Raw genomic sequence first — 19251 nt, 5'->3', positions numbered from 1 at the left:
TCTCTCTCTCTCTCTCTCTCTCTCTCTCTCTCTCTCTCTCTCTTTCTCTCTCTCGTCTTTGACCAAAGAAAACTGCAATAACTTTTCTATATGCGAATATACTGTAAAAATATAATCGCTCGCGACAGCCACGAACTGAAGTGACTGTTGACATATAATATGTGAAACCAGCAACTTATCCTACATAAAAAAAATAAATTGTTATCAAAAAATAATACACATCGTGGCAATTAAATAAATCGGTAGATTAATGTAAAATTAAATTATTCCGGCTTTCAAAAAATCGGTAACAAAAAATTATACACTTTATAGCACTCCCCGGAAAATTCTACCTCTGTTTCATATATAATTCTTTAAGTTTCGGTCAATTATTTCGCGAAACATTAGAAAAATTAGAAAAATCGTTTTCTAAAAATTGGAAACGAAAAACTATACACATCATGGCACTCCTCGGAAAGTTCTACCCCTTTTTCATATATACCACTTTAAAATTTAGTACACTAACGAATGAGTAGTTAAGCAAATATACATACACACCAATCCACAAAAATGCTATAAATTGAAAAATATCACTTTTTTAAAAAAGAACCGCCAAATTAAATTGCCCTATAGCACTCCTAAAATTTCAAGCAACATGTTGATATTTTTTTCAAAATCGGTCCAATAGTTTTTAAGTTAATAATGTTCAAGCACACACCACACACACACTTACCCGTAAAAATTTTATATATTAGTATTGATTAATGTGTAAAAGCGCAAAGGTTTTTCTTCTGATGGAGGGACATAAAAAAATCATTAAGTATTCTTCGACAAAGCTGCCTACCCTAAAATTTTTATATCCGAAAGTTTCGGTATGACTAATTTTCCCTGGAACTTTTTTATTATCAACTGTACATGTGGTCCATTAGCAGGTTACATTAAAAACTTTTGTTATTATGAACTTCATGTTATCAATTATTAAAATATAAAATCACACAGAGGAAAAAAAGGAAATTCTTAGATTTTAATTTAAAAAATTATACAAAATTGAATCCTATTGAGTTATCATTAATTATAAAAATTATCATAAATATAAAAATGTTCAAAAAGAAAAAAGACAATTCTTAGAATTTAATTTCAAATGTTACGCGAAATATTTTTATAAACAAAGTTAAATTCTATTCCAAACAAACTTATTAAATTAAAAAATGAATTAAATTAAGCTTTAATCAAACCAGATATAATTTGCAATCTCTCTCTCACTTTCTTTCTCAATTAAAACTTCCCAAATTAAAATTTTCCTATTATATTGAAACGCAACGCGTGCGGTTCGTCTGCTACTACTTCAAACAAATCGAACTTTCCGGCGACTCGTCCGCGTATCTTTCGCCATGGTGATCGATTCCGCAATCGCGTGCTCGCTTGTTGTCCGGCAGGTGTGACCAAGGAGGAGCTGATTGCCAGCCGAGGCATGGCCAGCAGCACGGAGGACTACGGTTCCGAGCTGCAGGAACTGCAGTGGGGCGGCGGTAGCAGCCGGACGCCCTTCCTGCGCGGTGCCGACGGTTTTCACCACGTGCGTAGCGGCACCGGCGGCTACTATGAGGCCGAAGACCTCGAGCCCATCACCACGAGTCGGCATCATGGCGGCCAGCACCGCGGCTACTACAGCCCGCCCGGCACCAGCTACACCATCGTCGAGAGGCCGCCCAGCGCGCCCCATCATCACTCCTCGCACGCGACCCCCTACAGATCGCACCGGGGTCGCGGAACCACCGGCGGTACCAGTGCCATCTCCCCGGAACAAGTGCTTAGGTACGACGACATCAATGACGAAAGGTGCCCTTCCGTGACCGTACGCGTCCGATGTGTATCAAAATCGGTTACACAAATCACTTTCAGAGATTGTAGGTACTCGACACGACACACCTTTTCTTTGAGACGTTATTCGTTTTGTAGTGCTTGCGGCTTATTTTGTATACAATTCTAACTCGCAAATCTTTTTCATTCTCTAGAAACATTTGGTACCATGGATTTTTGGCTCCCTATTTCTACCAATGTAGATTAACTTTGAATTAAATTTAAATCCGGTTAATTGTTAGAATTAAGAGAAGGATGAATAGTGAGTTGAACCGAGATTAAGTCAATCTGTATAGATAGAAATGGTTATTATAGTCGATTAAAAATTTGTAGTGCCAATAAAGATCTGACGAATACCTGCAAAATTCTTGCTACGAGGTTTTTAATTATTAATATAACATATATATAAAACGCGATTAAATGACAATTTAATTCTCGATCTTCTTCAGGCTGTTCGGCAACAGCGTCGCGGAACGACGTCAAGCCGAGCGTAGATCGCCGGCATCGAGCCCGGCGAGCGTGACGGCGGCACGCGGCACGCCGACCACGTCCGGTGGCTCGCAGCAGCAACAGCAGCAGCAGCAACAACAACAGCAACAGCAGCAGTCGTCGCAGCAGTCGCAGCAGCAGCAACAGCAACAGCAGGCCGGGAACGCCGGGAATCCGCCCACGTCGCCGATTTCGCAGCCGCTCAGTCTTCAGGAGCTCACCGTAAGGACAATCACCATGACGAGAGATCCGCCGGACTCTCACCATGGCTTTGGCATCTGCGTGAAGGGTGGCAAGGACGCAGGTGAGATCCGCAGTACCTTCAGGCTACCCCCGTCGCCGTACTTCGTGCCTCGAGAACGAGGTACTTTCTCTCCCAGGAGCGGTTTTTAACTCTACTCAAAGTTTTCTTGGTTTTCTCCGCACTCCTCAAGTCGAATTTTTACGCCTCACCTTGGAGCGTCCGTGCGCCGCGCCGCGCGCCGTGGCGTACAGCGTCGCTGAATGCACCACGAGTCGTCTGGCCGCCGCGAGATCCTTCGGGTCGTCTAACTGTAAAGAACTCGACCGGCTTCCGCCACTCGGGGATTTTTCTTCAGCTCGGTAGAAATTCGTTCTACCGAGGAATCGCGCGAGAACGCGAGCTATGATAAACTCGAAGATACAGCTCTCTCGGGCACCGTGCGGGATAAACCGCACGGTGCCAACTCTGATATCACATTGGTGTCTTTAATTAGCCTGCAACTCTCTAAATTTGCGACGTCATATTCGGTACTGTAAATTATCTAGAGATTTCTTTTCTTTTTAAAAAGATAAATTATAATCTGTGATAACAAACATCTATATTTAGAGTACCTTGAATAAACTTTGACTATTACCTTGGTTTTACTATCGCAAATCATTTCCTCAGTTTTATGGCACCATTTCTGACGCTGTAAACGCGTATCTCCTCGATAAGTAGAAATCATTAAACAAAGATTCTAGACACGTAGAAATTTTACGATTCCAATAAGCTGTACTATTAAAAAAGTGCAATACGTCGGCACGATCTAAGAATAGACTTTATCAACGTTCAACAGTCTGTTGATCTATCAATAGCTCGACTAATATATAATCTAATCTTTAGATCCTTTATTTTGCGATATCGAGGTTCTACGAAGCGATTGGTTTGCCAGATGACTCGCTTGTCACTTATCGTTGCCAACTCGTTTCTTTGATTACTGTCTTTTTCTCGTGCTGCGTGCCTAAGTCACCACGGTTGGCACCCACATCGTGTCTCGACACCTTGCGCTTGTACGTGCTTCAGCATAAATCGGCGAATCGTCCTTGCGCATCCATTTTGTCCTCGCGATGAAATATATTGAAATTAAACTTTTTCAGTACTCCAATACATATAACTCAACGATATGAAAAAGAAATCTATGACATTTCGATTTAAGATTATCAAATATATTCTTACTTTTCACACAGATTATATTTTAATTATACCTATATTAATTACATATATCGAATTTATAAAAAGAATGTGATTTTAGTTGATTTATCTAATTTCATATTTTCTCTCTAAAATCACAGACTGTTAAAATTTTTATGTAAACCGGTTAAATTTATATATTGATGATTAAATTCAAGGAATCAATAATTTTGATCCTAAAATAATTACTGTCCTTTTCTCTTTCTCTCTGTTCTACAATTAAATTATGAATGTCCATTGTATTTATAATACGTGGGGATTCTAATTGATTTTGATGACCACAGTGGAAAATGAATTCTCTCGTCGCGAGGACGATACTCGAGAGCAGGGGAAAATCATTTTCACGATCGTTAAGCATCGTTTTCCGCTACAGTGACGATTGTTTGCACGCGGTATTTCGGTAGAGAAGGAACGAGCGCGTTTTGCACAGACTCTCCCCCTTTTCTCTTACTTTTTTTCTCCCCTTCGCGAGGGTGAAACTCCGGTCGGTTTGCCGTTCGATGGTCGACGCGATAACGAGCTATCGACCCATCGAAGCGCGATTGCGCCGGAAATCCGACGACCGGGGTCCGTGTCGTTTTTCGCCTAATCTTTCTGGAGAATTCAATCATAAAAAGAAATAAAAATCAAAGCTTCGCGCGTTAAATTTTTAGTTGCGAAGGGTAAATACATGTCTAGAAAAAATAGCTGCTCATTTACGAAAGGCGTAAATATACCTATATGCTTTCATGGTACAAGTCGATTAAATGCATGGAAGGCGTACATATACGCTCAATGAATTTATATTATACGATCAATAATTATATTATTTTTATGGTTATACATTAAGTCTTTTTTATCACAGATATCAAATTTTTATCTTCTAATATCCGGGCAAGCGTCTTACATCGGACGCGTAAATTACATGCTCGGCACTGATTTTGATGACGCCTCTTAGAGACCGATACATAGCGAACGATTATTATTTGAAGCAGCTAAAAGGCTAATTAATAAACATTACTTTAGTTTGTCGATTAACTCCTCTTTGTACAGAATTTATTTTTTTTAATGTGGCATAATTTATTTTAAATTGTAATACAATTGTATTACAGTTAATTTTTTATGCTATGATAAATAATAGAATTAATTTTTACAAACAGCAAAATGTTTTTAATTTTTATGAAATTTTTACAGAAAACGAAAAGGGGTCAGTAGTAGTTCAAAATCGCCATTTTTATAAAAGCGGTTTATTTTTTGATTCAATATTCTTCTTCCTGACATTTTGTCTAACAATAAAATTTTACTATTTTTGAAATATGTTCAAGACATGGATCTCGGATTATGCGTTTTCCAGAAAGATTCCGCAACTGATAAATGAGAAAAATTTCATACAGAGGATCCGCGTGACGAGGCAAGAATGCGCGGGAGTGCTGCCTTAAAGTCGTTAAAGTGACAAAAGCGACAAGATCCGGTTTCACGGTCTCCAGCCTCTTAATCCTCGCAGTCTCAAAAATAGATCGGACTGTCTTGCGATGTAATATTTATAGATGCTGATTTAAAAATATTAAATTGGCTCGCATGTAATAAGTTCGCTTTAATGCAAAATTAAACAGAATTTTTTAAAGGAATAATTTATGTTTATATATATTTCGTACAATTTAATCCTTCAAAATTATTATAACATAAAACCTTGTATAATAAGATTACAAATATATACATATTTTTAATATTCTGAATTTATACAGAAAAGTTTTGTAATTAGAAAATTGTTGCCCTGTAGAAAAAGGCCAAATCAAGCGCAATGAATCGGCGACTCCGTCCGTTATAATGATGTTCCCGCGGCGAGACTGCGAGCGTTAAATCTCACGCTTAATCACGCACGCGATGCTGCACACACAAGCGCGCTGATACCATCGCTTGACGAGCTTTATCATCGCCGAGAATTCGAGCGTGAAACCCCAAATCCGAAAAGGCGGCCCTCGAGAGACCCGTTTCGCCTCGCCGCGCAGATCGCGCCATTGATATCCGTTTCATGCGATGCTGAAACTCCCAGGGAAGTCAGAGAAAAATGCGCTCGCTCGTGTCACCAATTTCTCTTTCGCATCACACTATCAGGCTTTTATGCCTTAAGCGTAAAGGGGTTTCCATTGCCGACATTTTTCAATCCCATTTAGAGATATCTAATATTTTTCGCGCAAAACCTGTCGGAATTTTAAAAGCCACTTTACATAAAAGCTGCTAGATTTGATAATATTATCGCGTTTAAATACACATCATGATTTTTATTTTCTAGCCATTTTATTTTCTATATACATATATGATTGGAAATATTTATAGTTACTAATATGTCGACTCGTGTGACGATTAATAACGATATTATCGTTAAACGCGGCTCCATAAGATAGCACGGGTTCCATTTCGAGTCTCTAGTCAAACTTTCTCACCGTTATATTATCTCGTCTCGAAAAGGAAGCTTGTTGAATCCGACGCAGAGCTTCCTGGGGATTTCGCCATCGTATTCGCGATTGACCGGCTGAGATCGAGAATAAGCCAACTTGCGTTGTATCATTCTTATTTTCTGTTTCGCTATACCAGAAGCGCAGTCAGGTAACTCAACGAGAGAAAGGAGGGTTTATAACGCCATCGCACCACCGAGTATCTGTCAGAAGGCTTCCTCTCTCTAGACTTGGCAGCTCGTTGCATGAATGTTGTACAATTGCATATGCGTGTAGAGAGCGTGTGAGTGCGTAGTAAAGGAAAGTTTACTCGTATAATACACTGCCGTCGGTCACAAAGCTTCGCGCAAAGCGGGAATGTTCAGGACGACATGGAAAGCGTCGAGCATTTAATTGATAAATTTAATTCAGTAATATTAAATTGAATGGAGATAAATATTTCTCTGTAATTTGGATTGCTGTACAATTAAAGCTTGTATATACAAGGTGCTTTTGTCGAAGTTCCATTCCGTGCGAAAAATTTTAATCGAGTTTTAATTACCGTGCTTCCTTAAGTGTAAAAAAACAAGCTCCCAATTCAAAATAAAAAATGAATACGGACGGTTAATTGGATCGTGATTAATTATGATTGGAAAAACGGATATAATTCAACTTCCCAATTCTTTCACTAAGTTGAGGTAAACTTCACTTCAGCTCAATCTCAATTCTGCGCGTGATTATCGAGAGAGAGAGAGAAAGAGAGACGTTTGCCGTCGAACATTATCGTAACTTTTTATTCAATCGAATTTTTATTGAGCCAATATTATATTCCTGTCAAAATTATTAAAAAATTTGATAAATGAAATATGACTGTAAGAAAAGAATATAGGAAAGGATCGCGGGAAGTTTAATTATTCGCATGAAACACCCTATATTAACAGGTAGCAAATGACATTGGAGTCCAATAGTAAATATAAATATTTGTTCAATATTCTCGATTAATTGTCTTCGTGTCATCTCTTTGATGTCAACTCGGTGACACGGAAAGTAATTACGCGACGACTATTTTCGTCTCGATTTGTTTTTTCGTGTCGCTTCAGAAATTATGTCAACCTCGGATCCGATAATCTGCTCCCGGCACAACACTCAATAAACAACGCCGCATGAACTGCATAAACGCAGTTTGAGCGCGCTATTCGATGTGTCATCACGTTTGCTCTTGCTTCGCCACGAATCACAAACACACACACGCTACTGGATGTTTCAGTATATCATTCAGTCGCGAACAAGTTTCCAAAAAGTAATTTAAACGTTTACACGGAAGATGAAAAAACATTACATTTTTCATTTTATAATTTTAATAAAAGTTTGAATCACATACATATAAATTCTTTTACGTTTTTTTATGTTTATAATCATTGTACTTGATTTATTTAGATCACAGTTTATATCTAAATAATTTGTTTATTTATGATAATTAATTATTTAGATATAATTGCCTCTTATAAAGGAGATTATTATAAATATGTATATGTAAACGGAGGTATACTACTCAAGTGTCACATTAAAATTTTTTTCATGAAAAAAGCGCAAATCGTGCATGGAATTAAAAGTCATAAATGTACAAATATAGAATAACAACTTTAGAGGATTATGTTACAAAGAGAATCAACGTCTCCAATTCGATAAAAAATCTCGCTTTTATTTTACGTCACAAAAACATTCCTTTCTCTTTTTTTTTTTTATTTAACCGTACAGGTTTCATAGTTCTCGCGCGCGTTTAAAAATTCACGAATAATCTGCGGTCCGGCTTAAAAGCTAGTTTCCATCGACTGCTATCGATTATCGTTGTTTTTTTCCCCAGAAAGATGAAAAATACTTTTCAGAATACATGCACGTACACACGCACGCGCACAATATGCAATATCGATATCTCATAATTGCATATAGGCGAGCACATCATGCGATGCGATCGCACTTCCTCTCGATTCTTCGAAAAATCAGTGCATGTGCCTTTCTTTTTCTGTCACAAATACACTTACACACACGTGCATCGTGTTACATGGAGACACACATACACACACAAGCACACATCTACCGATATTCATACTTTGAAATGCATCCGCACATTTCGTTTTTCATTTTCCTTTCTTATTTTCACGATATTTCTGCCCATGGCGTTTATTACATCCCGTTCAACAAGTATATCGGGGAAGTTTGCCAAAAGTTTCAACTTGTTTGTCACATGCCAGCCAACAGGTCCCTCTCGCGCGCGCGTCTTTACATATTAAAATATCCTCTATGTTAAACAATTTATAAGATATCGATTGATTTGAGAGAAATTACGTTAAACGTGTGTAAGCCCCGCATTAATATTTTCCCATGACAATTCAGTCGCTAAAATATCACTCATACATTCCAAGATATTTTATATCACTTTTCGTCATTTCGTACAACATTAATTTACTTATTTAATAATCAGTAAAAATACCATATGTATTTAGTATAACAAAAGATTTTATTACTGATTTTTATAGAAATAATTTCCTAATATTAAAGAATCTGCGTTGTCAAAAAATATTATTTATGTGTTATGGGAACCTACTTTTTTCATTAAAGATAAAATTTCTATTAACTGAATCATCTCGCGAGAGGAGGGGGATGGGGTGACGAGGATTGCTTCGTGAAATTCGTTCGGCCAGCTTATCGCGTCATGGGCGGAAGGTTTTGGCTGGCACCGATCGTGGTGCTGCGGTAGAGGCAGCTTACCAGGCTGATGGAAAGTCTGCGAACTGTTTTCAGGGGTGGGCGTCTACATCTCGAGGGTGGAGGAGGGTTCGGTGGCCGAACGGGCTGGACTCAGGCCAGGAGACACCATCCTGGAGGTGAACGGCACACCCTTTCGCGCGGTAACCCACGAGGAGGCCCTCAAAGTAAGTCCAACTTTTCTAACTTACTTCCTCGAACCTCTCGCCGCTCAGCTTCTCGACGTCGACCACGATATCTTCTAATTCTGGCGGTTCCATTAGCGCCTATACTCTTCTAGGGTGCGTTCAGAAATCCAACTCTGGGTAAAGAAGTTAACCCAACGCCGTTCGGAAAATAACCCGGGTAAGATAAAATGAACTCGCTAGTTGCGTTCGGAAATGCTGAGTAGAGTTGTTTGAATACACCTCGGGGTCGTCTCTTCAACCTCTAAATTTTCAGGGGTTAACAGAGTAACTCCTACTATTTTGGCGCTAATAACGAAGCAAAGAAAATGGATCAGACCGAGACGACCGAGACCACTATAATTAACAATCTAATATCTGGGCGTCATGTCCCTTATTGCTTAGAAAATGGTGAATTCGTCATTCAAGATGATATAATGTTAATAATTGATCGACACGGTAATTGTCCTAATCGATTTTCCAATATTTCGAAAACTTCAGGAAGCATCCGAAAATGATGCCGAAATTGTCGAGAAGTGTAACGAGAAATTACGTTTTCAACATAACTTTCTATACGCACAGGTTTTTGCTGTTTTCCTCGGATTCCTCGCATACTTTCAATTAAAAATTCTTCCTCAAAATTATCATCACCTTCACTTTCGTTTTCTATTTCATTTATAGTTCTCATCAATATTTCAAATAGCTTTTGACTAGCTATTGCTGCAGAAATCAGTATACGGTTTTGTCGGACCCTCTGCGTCGCCATTTTTATTACTTCACTCAATACGGTCGGAAAGTCGTTCAACTCGATACTACCCCAGATGAGTTATTGGTGTTACCCCCAATAACCTTACTCTACCCAACGAGTTGAATTTCTGAACGCACCCCTAAAGGCCCGATCTCGTTAGCCCGAAGATACGAGAAGGTAGCGTCGTTACTTTTTAAAGACGTGAGAAATCACGACGTATTTCGTTGCTTCTTTTATCGACTTTTCTTCTATCAATTTTAGTCCAAAATTTGCAATATGCGTTCTCGCATTTGCAGAATAAATTTTATTCCGATATATGTGTGTTACATATCTTGTTAAAATATCTCGGAAAATTAAGCCTCATAGTTAAAGATCTTTCTTTAAAATGCGTGGAATAAATCTCTATTTTCAGCTAATCTTAATCCAGTTAATATATTTATTTTATTTTGCCAGAGGAACAAGATTATATAATTTAATTATGATGCACGAAACGAGATTACTTCGCGTTCAAGCCTAAGATTTACGACAAATGTGATAATGTTACAGAATATCTGTTAAGAAAAAATTGATTACAAATTTATCATTTATAAACTTTATGGTTCGATAAGCAACCGGCAATTTAAGTTTTTAAACATCTTAAAATTCAGGTTTACAATTTCCAATCAACAATAACATTTAATAGAACCTCATTGTGTTTGAAGTGGAATTTTTAATTCGGAGATCAAACTGCGAATTATATATTTCAAAAGTTAAAACGATACTCTTTGCCGGAGGTGAGAACGAGAGCAAAAACAAGCAATTAAAGAATCATCTCAGTTAACAGTTTTCTCCAAATCCCCGAGTCTCCACCGAGTAATCGCGCGAACGCATTTGATATTTACGACTGACCTTAGGAACGGTTTCGTCAATCCTCGACGCGCTAGCCCCGACTTTCAACGGGATTAAAGAAAGTAGGGTAAAACGTGAAACATCACTAAATCTGTGCGCAAATAGCCGGAAGACGGACAGTGCTCGAAATCAGCTGTTATCTTGCCTATTCTCATCCCTTTCGCTATTAGCGAGTTTCCATTTATCAGCGCTTCTCAACCCTTTCACCGCCCGTGTCATTTTGCCAAGGTTTATTCACTTTTGTAACTCCTATAATCCCTTATAAACTCTTATAATCACCGTTAATTAGGGAAGAAAGATGTCAAGAAATTTTAATGAGGTTTTACTAATAAACTGTCTTTATTAGTAAAACCCTTACTTGCCACACTGAGGTGCAAATCAACCCCACGACCATTCCCTTAATTTTAAGTACTTAAACCTACGGGGAGCGGGTCCATAGCAACATCTGTCAATAATTCGAGCATGCCACTATCCCCTCAAGCCAGTGGTATTACGCCGGGACCGTTAGTATATTTTAATTTTTTTATCATACATGATTTTAATTTTTGGCTATACAACCTATATAACTTTTAAAAGTAAGCTCTTAAGAAGTTCTAAAAAATTTGGCAAATTAAAATATTGAATAGCTTATTTGTTATAACAATTTTTGTCGCTGGGGTAGATTCCATCCCAGTGTGGCAAGTACGTGATTCTACAGAAGTGTGGCAAGTAAGGGTTAATGTATATAAAATGCATTCCGAAAGTTTGTTTTATGGAATGCTCTTATAAAATAAACGTTCAATGACATGATTCTTTTATAAAGTTCAGTTTAGACGAGCTATTTCAGAATAGAATTCCATTTATAATCTTTTCCATGCCATGTATTTCAATATATTTTAACATATTTTTTATGTATATATGTATTTTATCTTTAAATGTTTTTCTACATAATTTTATCTTGATTTCTCTCTCTTTTTCTCTCTCTGTCTTTTGTACGAATTATAGATTGTTTAAAGTGAGCTAAAGATACACCGTAGTTCTTGCCAAATATTTACGATCTTTTATATTTCCACATAAATCACGCGTAGCGCACGTTATACGCCATCACGCTGAAGCACCGCCGAAAGGTGCCCTTTGATCCGCAGGGTAAACAATTCAAGGGAATATCATTGCTCGGTTGATACGCTTGACGTTCGTTTGGTTTGGAGTAGCAAACACTAAGCGGATATATTCGCGCATGTAAAATTAAGCGTCTCTCTATCCCTGTCATTCTATTTCTCTCTCAAGTGCCGGCGTAAGATGACGCCAAGCAAGAGGATTAAAACAGCTCGAATATATCGAATACGTCGTCGTTTCAAGTCTGCGAATCCAAAATTGAACAATTTTAAACCGCGGGAATGAACTTTACGGTTGAACTTTAACGCGATAAAATCGCGGAAATTTTCGGCTTAAATTAGCTCCGTTAATGAAAACGTGAGAGTCAATTTTGAAATATAAATTTCTAAATCGACAGGCCGCAACGCGCGGTTTTGTACTACCCATAATAGAATATCGAAGAAACGCGAGAATCAATTTGAGGCTGAAATTGAAAGTTGATCGAAAACCCATTTCAGTTCGCAGAATAAAAATTGGCGATCTCTGAAAATTTTTAATGACACTCAATTCAACTCTTCAAGACTCTTTCGTGTGATCTTCAACGAGCCTCACGTCTCTTTGCCTGACCCGACTAGTACTCATTCTCGGCAGCTTTTTGTTTTGAACCTTTCGAGAACATCGGGAATATGTAGCTATATGTATATTTATAGTCTATATACGGAAGACAATCGGAACTATTTGCACCAGAGAGATTACTCGCGGGTATTCCTCGGACGACTTCACCTCGTATAACGGTTCTCTTCGATTCTTCACGCAGCCTGCCAACTTGATAGCTGCACGTTCGTACTCGCTATCGACCGTCAAAGATCCGCGTCCTCTCGATTTTTAACATCCATCAACTCAAAGTTCATCAATTTCATATTTATGTATTATTTGTTTAATTTTTATTTATTAAATCAAATTACGTTACGGTTGTCGAAAATTTTCAGAAATTTATTGAATATCGGAATTCTGGCAGAAAAATCTCTATAATATTTCACTATTGCATAAAAAGTTCTAGAGATAAAAAATTGCATGAGAGAGAAAGAGAGAGAGAGAGAGAGAGTATTTCTACTTCGCTTACTTTATTTACATATTTTATTATTCATATTTTTATTTAACCGTGAAGATTGCGCGTTTGCGCTTTCAAGTAAGTATAATTTTATTTGCTCGCGCGGCGCTCTCACGATTTTCCATATACGCGACGGACGTGAAGAAACGCTAAGGAATCGCGCGAATCGATCGTAGAACGAAAGCAAGGATATAGGTCGAGTTCTAGAGACTTAGGCCGATGATATTCCGGAAAAATTGCTGTCACGGGAGGGTGAGCGAATGAGTTGTAGCGATCTATATCTATCCTGATTACCCTTCCTCGCATCTTCCACGATACGTGCCTTCTTACTGAGTCCTATCGATCGACTGTATATACCCTCAGTCGTGATATAAATTTTATGTGTGCAGCGATTTTAAAATATTTAATAAATATTCCGCTAATTTAATTTTCTTAATTTTTCCCTCTTTCTCGTTCTTTTCCCCTCTTATGTTCTCTCACTACGTACATGCTATTTCTCTAAATTTTCGCAGTTCTTTTTCATTGTTTATAATAATAATACTACAATATAAAAAAAAATATTAATATGATATAATAATAATAATAACAATAAATATGTCAATTTAAAAAAAAAATTGACGCAAATTTTATACTTTTACTGGAGTATAAACTACCTCGATCTAGTAAATTCGTTTTACGATATTTTTCATGAAAGATTCTCTCCGTTACTCTTCATTAATTACTATTCGAAATTTGCATATATTATTCTTAAAATAAATTTCAAGCGCCTGTCGCGCGAAGATTTCAAGATCCTTAATCGCATTTCGGTGTTTCGACGATAAAATAGCGCGATTAACTGGAATAATACTCTCTAATGGAATGTTTCTTTCATTCTGTCAATGTCACATTTTCGCCAATATATCTCATTTTCGATTCAACTTTGATCATGCCAATCTCGCGAAATTCGATGAATCTTCTAGGGGACGTCGGTGTCATCTTTTATTCAGCGAAGTATCTCACGCTCTCGCGACTGTTAAATATAAGAAAACTAATATCCGCGTGACACATGTGAAAATGATCTACATCCCTCGCGAAACCGTTCACATATAAGATGGCATTTTCCCATATTTGCGGCACGTATGATATTGAATTCAATTCGTCACACGCAATCAGCCCGGTTTTTAATTAAAAGATATAAGTAAATACTAATATCAATATAATTTCAGGCAAATATTAATCTCGAAGTCGAACGTCCCGCGTAATAACGGGCTCCACGGAATAAATAAATAGCTTTACTTAATGGAAAAATCATCATTAATAAAAAAAGACTTGTTAGATACCACCGGGACGTGAGATATATTGAACTCGCCGAAAGGGCGATTGTTTCAAGATCCCTTCCGATATTGTATTGTGCGGAATTTTGGGCGAGATTTGATTCTGTCTGCCATCGATCGCCGTAAATATTATAGAAATAAATTGCTCGCTGACATAAGGGGCCGTAGAGGATAACGGTGGCGGCGGGACTCGTTATCGCGTAACAGCTCGTCAACGAGGTGCTCGGAAGAAGCGCGCGCTACGCAAACAATACATTCGAGCGAGAGGTTCCGCCGCTTCTTTTCCACTCCCCTCACCACTATTTTCCGAACGACGGCGGGGACGACGATGTCGATGAGGAAGAGGGCGAGAGCGACGTGGCGGCGCCAAGCGTCCCGGCGCCCTCCGGCGAACCTCCTGTCATTTATTCTCTTTACATAATACACAAGGCTTCCGCAGATGCCGCGAAAGCGAAAAGTGCGACCAATAACTGAACGCAGCCGTTCACACGCTGTAGAATGAAAAAGTCTCTTTGGTGAATCCTTAATTATGCAGAAGTTCGTTATATGCTTCGTTATACACGGTCATAACTCGTGATATATGCTCTGGCTACTGATTATTTCACAAAGAGAAAGTTTACGACTTTTATTATTATTAACGCGCTAGTTTCACTCGAAATTTGGATTAATTTTAATTTTCGCATATTAGATCCTGCGTTGGCTCTCATAGCCCATTATTTACCTTGTTTTTCTGTTCAGAGCCTTATTATATTTGTTGATTAATTTTAATTAATTCATGTGTGTACGAATCTAATGTATAAGTAATTATAATTATATAAATATGTCTATCGAACGTTATGTATATTTTACAATTTAAATGTCCAAGTTTCATATAGGAAGAATCTTGGCAAGAAAATTCTACAAATTTTTGGAAAATCTTTCTTAAAATGATTATATATAGTATATAATAATTTTGTAAAAGAATTTCCAAGAATTCATAAGAGTTTCCTTTGCCAAGATTCTTCTAATATAAAATTTAAGATATATAATATTATATCTTTTTAGTTCATTATAGAATTTAGATTTTAATTATAAATTTTTATATTAATTATATATTTCTTATATATACATTGTTATACATTTTTATTATAAGATTTTATTGAAAATCTTTTTATAGTCACGAGGTATTATTGTTAACCAATAAGTTATCTATCTTAACATAACATTTTAAAATTGATACAGAATTCTAAGTCCATTTTCTTTTGAAGTTTCCAAATGCGACTTCTGTTTAGCAATAATTGATTTCTCCAGTTAGAGAAAAGAAAAACAAACTTTTGCGATATCTGTCTGTAAAAGTGACTCTCTAGAATGTCACAAGCTATATCTCTTACAATTTACCATCGATAGCGAGAAGACACGCGATGAGGGGGTCGATCCTGCGGCTGACCCAGAAAACGATTTCGTCGGCAAAAGCGATCAGAGCGATATCCGCCGGATGGCATCGTAACTCGCGGATCGCTCATAGATAATCACTTCCGGCCGAAAATATGACGGCACGCGAGCTTCTTGCGGATGACGCGGTGGCGCGGGAAATAGCGACGACAGATCTCAAACGCGATAACGATAGTCTCGTGTTCGTCCTGAACTAGCTCGCGTCGGCCAAACGGCTTCGATGTTTCATCCTATGAATTATTTATTTAATCGACCGAGTGGAAATGAACACTGATCACGGAAGCGATCTGGTCCCCGAGCTATCCCGAGCTTTTCGTCTTCTCGACAGACCTAATCTGATATTAATTTCCTTCGTATGCGATGCGACACGACGCCATAAAACGTCGTGAGTTAGACGGATATAAAGTTTCCAAGATATGTAGATAGATATAAATAAGATTGATCGGCAATATCGAACGCTGTTAGAGGGAAGTTTGAAGAATGATATTCCTACATGGCGGAACAGATTGAGAAGTAGTGGAGAGGACTTAGCGTTAACAAAGCATTGGCGAAAGACAAATAAAAATAGAATGAAGAGCTTTTATAATGACTTTGCATTCTTGAAATTATTATTATATATCTAATTATTATTATATGATCGATGAATGCATTATTTCTTAATTATTGTTAATATAAATAGAAATTAGTGACAAACAATGAAAGAAGGGATTAAGATGTCAAAATGAATTATGAATACATAAATTAAAATGTTCATATGTTAGTCGAGAAAAATTAATGAAAATCTAAGAAACAATATATATTTTCATAATTCATCGATAAATCAGTGAAAAAAAGAACAAATAACCCAGCATATCTTTATACAAAAATATTCGTACTTAAACTATTAATCGCAGAAAGCGGCGAGAAAGCAGAGTTTAGAAAAGTTAATGAGAAAAGCCTGCAGTTACTCGAGGGGAATTTCGGGAATTCTATTAGCGAATGTCTTTCGCATGTAAAACAGTACGTCCAATTGCGCGGTGCAATTCAAAAAGTTCGGATGGAGAAACGGAGAGAAACACACGGTTTACGATACGTCCCGAAAGGCGCATCTCCGGGATCGGGTCACGGCGAACGCATTTGCCAAATGCGATTCCGCCATCGTCTCGCAGAAATGAGATGGCATTTTTATACGTTTCCTTATTCTAACGATTTTCCGGCGTTACGAGTGAAAGGGGGAAAATCGTCATTTCCCGTATGCCGCTCGCGCTCGTCCGTCGCGTTGCGAGAGGGGTGCCGCAAGAGACCCGCGTCTTACGAGAGGAACCGCGGGTTCCTAGGGAACGTCGCGATCCGGGCTGGGTCAAGGATAGAATAGGATGTGACGTCACGGGCTCTGCCAGTGGCAGGATCGATATCCTGCTGGCTGCCGAGTAGCGTCACATCGCCGCGAAACACGTCTCTCTGTTGGCTTCTCTTCGTTAACTTCATCTATTTTACCTATAAACAGCTCACTTTGGACGCCGTGCTATTCTTCATTAACTACTCCCCTGCCGCGTATTTTCATAATAAAGTGATTTGAAAGCATCAAACTTTCTTTTATTATTTTCTTAATTTCTTCCCGATGTTAGAAATAATTTTATTTTTATAAAAATTAATTTGTATTTACGCACGCATGTGTTTACTTTTTATATTTCTGTATTTCAAAAGATGCATGACATATCTGAATACACTAGGACAAATCAGTGAAAAATTGTGTACTTTTTCTGTTCCTCATAAAATTTTTCGTAATATTTCTCTCAAATAGCCGACAAATTTTTATTACGCAATGTTTGATTAATTGCTGTATATAAAAATGTCATGTAAAAGTGAAAATTATACGGATGCATTTAAAGCTTTAAATATAAAATTATAACTGCGTGAATATTAATGTTAAACTAGAAATGAATTTTCTCGGTAAAAAAAAATGTTAAAACAACATCCCACACAAATTTAATACGTGCATTTATGTAGAAAAAAAACTGCACCAACATCCCAAATTTTAAGTGTCTATTTTTAAATATTATTTGAGGAATATTATTAATCTTCCAATTCTGTATGCTTTTTTTGTATCTTCAGAGTGTATACATGGATCTGTCACATTTGACGCTATTTTTCCTTTTACTTTAAAGTTTAAAAAAACTCACAAAACATCTGTCTACATTATAGCTGACGTATTTATAGTTATTTTGACAAACATTTGTTTATATCAAAATTATTTATTTCATATTTTCTGGCAGGCTTGCAAGTTTGGCAGTTACAAGCAGATATTATTTTGGCTCGGACGCCGTAGACCCACGTATACAGACGGAAGGTCAATATTTCTTGTCTTTATTATCAAAGTATTCTAGAAAATTATAAATAACGATGGAAGATATCGATTAAATTCCCGCCGCGTAAAATCCGTGCCCCGAGATTGCTCAAAGAATTCGTACAGATTTTCCATCCCTTATAAAAAAAATTGCATCCCTTGTCCCTTTCGAATCTCTTGATCCGCGTGCCGTGATATTGTACAACGTTCTTCACGTTCCGACAGATGTTGAAGTCCTGCAGGACCCTGAGCATGACGGTGCGAGGACCCGCCTTGGACCCCCGCTGCCGGGGCGGTCATCCCGTATGGTCGTCGTCGGGTCGTCCGCAGTCCTGCAGCTGGATGGACCGCCAAGGTCGTCCGGCGTCCCCGCCGCCCCCTCATCCGCCCCGTGATTCCCGCTACGGACCGAGGACGCGGAAGGTCGAGCTGTGCATCGAACCCGGCCAATCTCTAGGCTTGATGATCCGTGGCGGCCTCGAATACGGCCTCGGAATCTACGTAACGGGCGTCGACAAAGACAGCGTTGCCGATCGCGCCGGGCTTCTTGTAAGAATCATGCACGCTTTTCTACTAGATCTGGATCTTTCGCGACCCGCGATAGATCTCCGAGAAACAAACGCGATCAATTCAGCAAGCGCACTTTCTAGTGAAAGTGTACTTTGTTGAGTGTAACTGACTCCATTAATACGCTTATTATTTAATTTATTTATTTATGCAGCATATTCCTTTCTTAATGACTTTGTAATAAATATTATTTTTATCGCGAAATTGTTCCATTCTGTTTACGACCTTTGATTATCTCATTCGCGACTCGAGCAGCTATATGAGACGCTCGCGAATGATCACAGGTGGGCGATCAAATCATCGAAGTGAATGGGCAGAGCTTCGAAGAGGCGACGCACGATGAGGCTGTTCAGATATTGAAGACCAACAAGAGGATGAGCCTGCTGATACGCGATGTCGGCAAAGTACCCCATTCGTGTACCACTAGCCAGCCTATAGTGGTCCCGACCACCCGATATCCCGAACACGATACCCTACTTCTGGAAAGCCCCGGGAATCATCGTCCACCCAGTCCCGTGTAAGTTGCAAATGTATTGGATACATTGAATGATTGATTAATCTACTCTCTAAATCTGAATCAGTGACTATTCACTGATTCAGATTTAGAGAGTAATCTTCTATTATCTAATCTATTCTTCTATTATCTC

General features: G+C 38.1%; 1 protein-coding gene across 1 annotated transcript in view; it reads left to right on the top strand.

The window, feature by feature from the left end:
- LOC112455392 (harmonin-like) overlaps positions 1 to 19251 on the top strand; it is a 76760-nt gene that overhangs the window by 15999 nt on the left and 41510 nt on the right. The window contains exons 2-7 of the mRNA XM_025017291.1: positions 1416 to 1794; positions 2289 to 2632; positions 6377 to 6388; positions 9019 to 9149; positions 18263 to 18586; positions 18889 to 19121. Of these exons, the coding sequence (XP_024873059.1) occupies positions 1451 to 1794; positions 2289 to 2632; positions 6377 to 6388; positions 9019 to 9149; positions 18263 to 18586; positions 18889 to 19121 (1388 nt within the window). The 5' untranslated portion in view covers positions 1416 to 1450. The remainder of the gene's footprint in view (positions 1 to 1415; positions 1795 to 2288; positions 2633 to 6376; positions 6389 to 9018; positions 9150 to 18262; positions 18587 to 18888; positions 19122 to 19251) is intronic.

Source organism: Temnothorax curvispinosus, unplaced genomic scaffold (genome assembly GCF_003070985.1).
Source record: "Temnothorax curvispinosus isolate PA1 unplaced genomic scaffold, ASM307098v1 QBEX01006035.1, whole genome shotgun sequence".
In the NCBI taxonomy this organism is placed as follows: Eukaryota; Metazoa; Arthropoda; class Insecta; order Hymenoptera; family Formicidae; genus Temnothorax; species Temnothorax curvispinosus.
The sequence above is the reverse complement of the archived record's forward strand: the minus strand, read 5'-3'. Positions and strand labels throughout refer to the sequence as shown.